Source organism: Coturnix japonica, chromosome Z (genome assembly GCF_001577835.2).
Source record: "Coturnix japonica isolate 7356 chromosome Z, Coturnix japonica 2.1, whole genome shotgun sequence".
NCBI classification, from domain to species: domain Eukaryota; kingdom Metazoa; phylum Chordata; class Aves; order Galliformes; family Phasianidae; genus Coturnix; species Coturnix japonica.
In genome coordinates, this window is record NC_029547.1 from 3,879,714 (window position 1) to 3,887,914 (window position 8,201).

General features: G+C 51.1%; 2 protein-coding genes across 2 annotated transcripts in view; both read left to right on the forward strand.

Annotated features, from left to right (window-relative positions):
* LOC107305732 (rho GTPase-activating protein 32-like) overlaps positions 1-8,201 on the forward strand; it is a 964,878-nt gene that overhangs the window by 20,152 nt on the left and 936,525 nt on the right. The gene's annotated exons all lie outside the window — the stretch shown is intronic.
* On the forward strand, positions 833-2,240 carry LOC107305730 (rho GTPase-activating protein 32-like). The gene is made up of 2 exons (XM_015848242.2): positions 833-968; positions 1,453-2,240. Exons 1-2 carry the CDS (start codon positions 869-871, stop codon positions 1,659-1,661), a joined length of 309 nt encoding a protein of 102 aa, XP_015703728.1. The 5' UTR covers positions 833-868; the 3' UTR covers positions 1,662-2,240.

An 8,201-nucleotide genomic window follows, 5' to 3' on the forward strand; every position in this document is an offset into this window, starting at 1 on the left:
GGGAGCGTGTGTGATAGACATTGCAGTACGCCACTTCCAATGCAGCTGCCCGCTCACTCACTACAGGCAGTGCCGGTGCTTGGTCTTGCTGAGCTCACAAACCTGCCTGCCTTTCAGGAGGCTGATGATGCCAATTCCAGAGTGGTGTCTCACACTGGCAAATCATGACACATGCCTGTGCACGCCTTGAAGGCGGGATCGGGAAGGCTTGATCGGATGTCAAGTTGATTGGTCATTTCCTTTGGCACGGGGCACTCGGTTGGTGCAGCCGATGGCTGTGGTGTGCCTTTGTCTTGGACTCTGGATGCTGCAGCATGGTGGCACTGGGAATGTTTTACCTCCTTCATATTCAGGGATGGTAGCAATGACAACCACTAGCAAGAACTGAGGTTTGTTTTGTGCACGGCAGCACGGCTTGCTTTTTGGTGCTGAACATCTGCCTCTCTTGTTTTCCAGGACACTGGAGTATCTCATGAGGCACTTGCTGTCTCTGGCCAGGAACTGCTCTATCACCAACATGCATGCTAAGAATTTAGCAATTGTGTGGGCTCCAAACCTCTTAAGGTAAACTTCTTTTTCCGTTTCAACACGATGCTTAGTTCTGCTCTCCCCCAACCCCAGGGGCACAATTTCTAGATGACAGTTTCTGCTCTCATGTTTAGATGGGTCTGTTGTCCCCCTGATCATCCAGGAGAATTTTGTCAGTGGCATCGCTGTTTGCCCACTGCGGAAGTCTCCAGAGCCCAACTTGACAGTTTTTGGCTACAGAAATTCAGACTTGGGGAAATGATCTTGGGGAAATGACTTGTAAGATCTGCCTTTTCTTCAGCGGAGCCAGTCTGTGACCACCAGTGGAGAAGCTGCCTGCATGGAGCTGCAGACACAGACAGCTGTTGTGGAACTCCTCATAAGCCACGCAGATGTTCTCTTCGGCTCCAAATCCACACCAGCCAAGGGAGAGGGAGCAGGTGAGCGTCTTCCTCCATTAGCTTGATGTTGATCTGACACCTTGATCCAATCCAGGCCTTCTCCAAGACCTTTGAAAATGCTTTTGCTGTCGAGGAGACAACAGGCTTCTGGGCTTAGATTAGAATATGGTGCCCTGTTGCTGGATCCTTAGTGTGTCCAAACCCAAACCTTACATGGAGAAAACTGTCACTGCCGTTAAGATGTTTTGCAAGCAGGTGAAGCTTGATTGAAGTGTGGCAGCAAAGCTTTCTGAGATCCCTGCCCCCTAGTTTTTCTAGGGTTTTTGTTTGCCTGTTTTGATACAGTGAGCTGCTCTTAATTATGGCTGTGTCCTTTGCCACGAGCATACCTCTGAGCACACGGTTATTTTGAGCTCCTCTTCTTCCAGTGGTTCGAATAAGCGAGTCTGAGAAAAATGCAGAACTGGGGTGGCTGTGCTGCTGCTTTCTGATCCTCTGTCTTACCTGTGGTTTTCCCTTGCAGGGCACAGTTCTCTGTCGGGGTCCAAGTCTGCGTGGGAGTCTCCTACTGTCACACAACTGCTCACCCTGCAGGAGGCACAGGCTCGGAGAAGAGGCCAGAGCAGCTCTCCTGCTGTGGCACAGAACTGCGATGACATTGAGGTGGAGGAAGGCCCCGCAGCGGTACTGGGAAGGTTCCACACAGTCATCAATTTTTCATCTGAAAGGTAAAGAGGAATTCCCTTTTCTGCCCCTATCATCATTGGTCGGGTGGGTTTTATCGGTTTAATTTTTCTCCATTATATCTCCGAGGACTCAACAAACATACAGTTGCCCGAGGGGGTCAACGGAGCCACACAAGGGTTCCTTTCCTTCCTGGTTGGGCAGGCAGTCACGAGATGCAGACAGCCACTCTGACGTCTTTCCTGGCCTGTGCTGGCTGTATCAGAAAGCACTGGGGATTTCCAGATTTCCAGGCCGCGTGCCTGAAATCAATTGCATTTCTCCTGTAAGCAGACCTGTTGGTCGGAGTTGCTGGCATTAGAAATTAAAGATGGCAGTGAGCTGAGGCCGAGGAGTTATTAGCGTTAAGAGTCAGAGATGCTTTTGAACTTCCCTTATGGCTGCACGGTTCCTCAGAAAGATATTATGCCTGCCAGCTCCTGTCCTGTCCGGCTGTGGAGCCTTTGCTCACATGCTCCGCATCTTGCTTGACATGGTTGAGAGGAATGTAGCCAGCAGGACTTCAGGGCTGAGCTGTGGGAATGGAAGCGTCCTCTGCTGTTTGAAACAGAGCACGTTTCTAAGCTGTGTTTCAGCAGAAACCAGGCAGAGCAGTGCAGGGAGTGCCAGGAATAGGCAACTGTTGTCAAGGGCTCGGGGCAGCTCTTCCCTCACTCACCCTGCACCACGACTGACAGCATGCTCTGTTTTCTCTCTCCAGACCAAGTGTGCCCTGCAAGTGGAAGGAGTCACGAGCTGGCAGTTGGCGTTCCTGCTTCTGCCTGGGCAAACCATCATCCCCTGTGGCGGAACGCCAACTGCAGCGCAGTGCCTCAGAAGCAGAAGTCGTGGTCCTGGCAGGTAAGGGTGCAAATCCAGCTTACAAATCACTGCTTGTCAGCAACACAGGTAGAATTCATGCTTTCAGTGAGCACATACCTCCTTCTGGCATTCAGGCCCGTGCCTGACGTCTTCAGTTGACCCCCGTCTTTCCCAAATGAGTCTCTTGTCAACACACGACCTGAATGAGGATCACTTTCAAGACAGTGGCTATGCTGCTTCAAGCCTACTTGCTTCTTCCTGCCGCCACTCTATTACCAAGTATCAACAACCTTTCATGATTCAACTTGCAAATGTTTGAAACTAACCCTTGTACATCTACTCCTTCCTAGGTGACCCGAGCCCTTGTATATCTCCAAGACGCCAGGCATGTTACGATGCAGCATCCTGTGCTTCCATCAATGAAGAACTGTTAGGAAGCACAGGATGCTGCAGTTCAAAGGACAGCCTTCCATGTGACAGCAGGGATGGAGAGAAGAGTGTCATCCAAGTGGAAGCCCCTCATTCATCCCATCCCTGCTGAAGCTGCTGACCTGGGCCTGCCAGACACCACAGGCACCAAGCCCAGGCCCAATGCCTTTAGAGTCAGCCCAGGCGCAAGCACAACCCCGAGTGCCCCCATATCAGCAGCACCACCATGCAGGAGCAGTGCAGCATCAGTGAGGTGAAGCTGAGCAATCTTGGAGGGGGGGAGTAGAAATGACCACCAGTCCCCAGGCTCTGGGCCACAGTGTGAGCCTCGGAGCCTAGTCTCGTGATGGCAAGAGAAAGGGTGAGTTCCCATCATTCCTCCAGACTCAACACACCCTTATTTCTCCTGTTGAATAAGGCAGCACTCATGCTCAGTCATCGCCTCGACTGCATTCTGAGTCTTCAATCACAGGGATTGGGATGAATGCAACAAACAGCAAGGCAGCTCAGCTTGCAATGCTATGGCTGTGGGGTTCGTGCAGGCAGAGCTCTGGGTTCCCATTTTGCCTGGCTTTGGGATGTCTGCAGCAAGATCTCTGCTTACCTGTGTTGTGTGGGAGGGTGGCAATAATCTCTAGCATCGCCTGGGTTCCTTGCTCATGAAAAAACAAGCTTCCTGGGCTGTGGCTTTGGTGATGCTTTTTCAGGGCCTTTGGATGCTCTTCAACGCCGTGGCTGCTCCCTGACACCTCTGTCCTCCCGCCGTGTCCATTCCTGGCTCCCACCTCTGAGCCGGCTCTGCAGATCATCTCCAGCCCTGCCATCATTACGCTGCTGCAAGGAGGAGCTCACCCTTGACAAACTCAAGGCAGTACTTTGCCTGCCTCTCTCACTCTCTAGGCAGTGTAACTATGGCTGTCAAGGAGACAAAGTGCTTTCTGTCACAATCCTCCGTCCATGCAGCCATTTGTTACCGTAGGCGGCTCTTGCGAGAAAAGATTCAGGCAGAACTTTTTGGCTCAGCTACAGCACACAAATGCTACAAAAGCAGAAAACACCCGCAAGGCTCTGGGTCCTGTATGTTCTGCAACAGATATCCACCAACTGCGTTGATGGTACCCCCCCATCCCTGATTTCGCTCCGCTGCTTCTTTGTCTGATGCACTGCTGAGCAGGAACAAGCTGCCCAGCGTCGGCATAGCATGGTGCAGATACTGTGGCTGGGACCTCCTCCCCTTCCTCTGCTGCAGCTTGGTGTGCAACCCTACCAACTTCTCTGAAGACGTGCTGATCCCACACGTGCCATAGATGCTCTGGCACGGGATGTGCCTCCAACCCAAAGCTCCTTCCCACCTCCCAAGGAAAAAGCAAAAGCAACCCAACCATCGCCAACAAACTTGCCCCAGCAGGCAGCAAGGGAAGCAGACAGTTCTGGCTGCCTCCCTGCACTCTTCAATCCTAAGTAAGAGACCTCTGAGGACAGGCGGGGAAATCCAGTGCATGACAAACACGTGAGTGGTGGCACAGGATTTGCGGCAAAGCAGTGGGGTTCCGCACTGTTTTGGTGGTGTGTGGTTTTTGCCGTAATGTGTGTGATTCTGTGCACAGGTGTGGTGTACATGTTTGTGTTCATGAGTGTACAAACCAGTGGGGTTGCTCCAGGTTTGTGGTAGGTTCAGTGGGTATGTGTGCAAGGACTGAGGCCATGCACATATATGTGAGTGCACCAGTGGTGTGCAGAGTGTTTGAGTTTGCAGCAAGGACATTGAGTGGACTGGTGGTGTGCGCTGCACTTTTTGGTTGGAGTTGAAAGGAAGGGGTTTACACATGTGCCCTGTGGTGTGTGTGTCACAGGGCTGCACTAAGGGATGTGGATGCGGTGAGTGTGGTGTGAGCACATGGGTAAGATAGATAGATAGAGAATTGGCAAAATAATTGGGCGTGCTTGCCAGCAGGGGTGTGGCTGAGGAGTTGGGTTTGCACACAGGTGCACACAAGGATGTTTTCTGTAGGCTATTGGGCACATACCGTGTTCCAGGGATTGTTTGCAGCATGTCTGTGAATGAAACTGAGGACACACAAATGTGGCGTGTGCATATGGATGTGGCAAAAAGGGCAGAGTGGTGCACGTGTGTGCGTGTGTAATGGATTAGGTGGAAGGATGGGGTTAACAGGTGACCTCTGCTGAGGTGAGTGGGGGCTTCATGGGGTTTTGCTCAGTGGTAGAATTTGTATCACGTTGAGTGCTATCAGGAAACCTTAGTCAAATGAAAGGCCTGCCAAAGTCTGGCTGAGTGATGGTCTAGTTGCTTTTCCTTTCCCCCACTGATGCTTGTCACTCCACTGTAGAAGGCCGCAAAGTGAAGAGGGCTGGATGTCTCTGTTTCCGCTGTTCCTTCATTTCCTTCTTGTTGCTCCCTGTAACCAGCAGGTTCAAAGCATGCTTGCTTTCCCTGCCTCGCTCTGCTGGAATTTTGTGTGTTCGGGATGGAGCTTGGAGCTCCAAGCTTTAAGAAAGTATTTCTGAGAACGTTTACCCATCCTTTTTTTCCATTCCTTTGCCCTACCAGCAGTTTTCTGGTGGCTCTCATCAATAGTTCTTTGAACGCCCCTGCAAGCTGACTCTCCTGAAGCTCAGGGGTCCTGACTTAGGTGGCGGTTATTTGCCAGGCCTGACATTCCTTGAGATGAGATACTAGAGATATATGAATTGTTGTGTGTGTGTTTGTACATCTGATGCAGCCCTGACCACCTCCAGTCCTTAACCCCTGGTGTGCCTCGCATGTCCCTGTAAATGCCCTTCTGCTTGGTGTGCTTTAATGCTTGGCACAGAGTTATTGCCTCAAGTCCTATCTTTTCAAGCTTAACTATCTGCAGGCAAGTAGATGTCATTTTCCTGGTGTCCTTCAATTCCGTGTCCACCATTTTCCAAAAGCAAAAGAATTTTGGAGGTATACCACCTGCAGTGAAGTGATCGATTTGCAGTGCGCTATTTCTGACCTGTGACAAATGCCTTTGGAGGTCACACTTAATTGAACAGTGCCTGTTTCCATTCTGACAAAGGCTGTAGTGCAGCTGAACTTCCTGAGGCTGCACATATGTGGTGGTGTGACGTAGCCTCGGGTATTGCATTGCATGAATCCCACCTTTCCCTTTTTCTCTTTTGTCTTGCAGGCAGCTGGTTCTGGAAGCAAGCCAGTATCTCAGTAAGGAATGCAGATGAGCTGCAAGGAGAGCTGCTGAGGGGAGGAAGGAAGTCCATGCTATATGAGCTCTGAAGAAGCATCTGCGGTACGTTACCAAGAGGAAAGGCAGCAGTTGATTGCTGATTAGGGGCCCGGAGGAGTGGATTGGAGCGATGGGACACAATGCAAGGGTATGCTGAGGGTTTGACCACGGTAAGACCACTGGGATGGATGCTATGTCACGCAGCGAACTGACACACTGTTGAAAGTAGTGCCGAATGGCCATACTATCAGTGGATTAGCCAACAGTATAGAGTCTGCAGTGCGGGATTGAGTAGCGACCGGGTTTGGCAACACCGCACCTCATCGCACGTTCGCTCGAACCGGCGGGATTCAGAGCCCTCCTGTGTAGCCCAGTGGCACTTCTACCGCACTTTGCGCCACAAGGGGGGATATCCGAACCCAGGGGCCTCCCTGATGTTGCAACACGCATTCGCTACCACTTGCGCACTGGGGCACATCTTTAATTTATAGCACAGGTTTATTTTCGTGACTATTTTTCTCCATTTCTGGCAAGTATATCACAGTTTCTTTACGCATGATGTCCGAGATTTTCTTTTATTACTGAGAAGCTCTCAGTCTTTTAGTATTATCAGCAACTTCAACAGCGCCCCTCCTACTTAACACCATTAAAACCCTAATTCACTAAAGCAATGACCTTCCCCTTGGTGAAGCCGTGGCTGGCTTTGTCTCGGATTTCACGTGTTCGCTCTTTATGTGATCAGCATGGTTGTCCAGAAGGATCTGTTCCATGAATTTCCCATGGCACAGAGGTGAACTCACCGGCCTGTAGTTCCCCGGTCCTCCCTGCTCCCCTTTTTGTATCTGGGAGGTGGACGTGACCCTTCCTCCGGGACTGTCTACCTGACAGCTCACGGACTTCGTCAAATTGGAATGGAGATGCGGCTTTCCAGCAACCATCCCTAGGCCCATGCTCCTGTCAGGACCCCTTGGGATAGGGTGGCCCCCCAATGCCGGGCCAAAAATTCCCGTGGGCCCCATAGACTTTGTTACTACATTCAGTATATTAGGAGGCCAGCTCCTTGACTTTCCTCTAAACCCTTAATTTCAGTTGGGAGAGATTGGATTTACTCCCTTGGTCCTCACATAGAGGTATGGGGATGCAGGGCTTAGGGACGTGAAAAAGCCTAGAATCCTGGCCACCAGTGAAGACCGAGGTGAAGAACTCATTCAGCACCTCAGCTTTCTCTTCATCTGTTGAAGCCAGTTCTCCTTTTAAATTTACCAAAGTAGGTATGCCCATTTTGACCTGTCTCTTCTGGCCAATGTACCTGTAGAAGGTTTTCTTATTATTTTTCATGTCCCTCACCAAGTTCAGTTCTGCCTGCACTTTGGCTTTTCTGATCCCACATCTGCAAGTTCGGACGGCATCCCTGTATTCTTCCCAGGTGACAGCCTTGTTTCCAGAGCTTGTACACCCCTTTCTTCACCCTCAGTTTTCTCAGCAGGTCCTTGCTGAGCCATAACGGTTTTCTACCTCGCCTGCTCACTTTCTTATTCAGGGGAATGGAGACCTCTTGTGCTGCCAGGAGGGCATCCTTGAAGAGCAGCCAGCTCTCCTCAACGTCCTTGTCTTTGAGGGCAGTGCGCCAGGGGATCTTGGCCAGCATTCCATTGAGAAGCTTGCCTCTTTGCCAGGCCCACATCGCTTGAGATCACAAACTCAACCAGGGCATGGTCGCTGGAGCCCAGGCAGCCTCCAACCTTGACGCCTTCGATGATCTTTTCAGTGTTGGTGAGCAGCAGGTCCAGCAGCGCTTCACCTCTGGTCGGTATGTCCAATACCTGAACCAGAAAGCTATCATCAATGGATTCCAAGAGCCTTCTGGAGCTCTTGCAGCTCACCATGTTGTTTTTCCAACAAATGTCCGGATAGTTGAAGTCCCCCACCAGGACAAGAGCACGTGAGCCAGACGCCTCACACATCTGGAGCAAGAAAGCCTCGTCAACAGCCTCCCCTTGATCAGGTGGCCTGTAGTATACCCCTAATACCAGCTGACATTTATTAGTCCCATCTCTAATCCTAACCCACA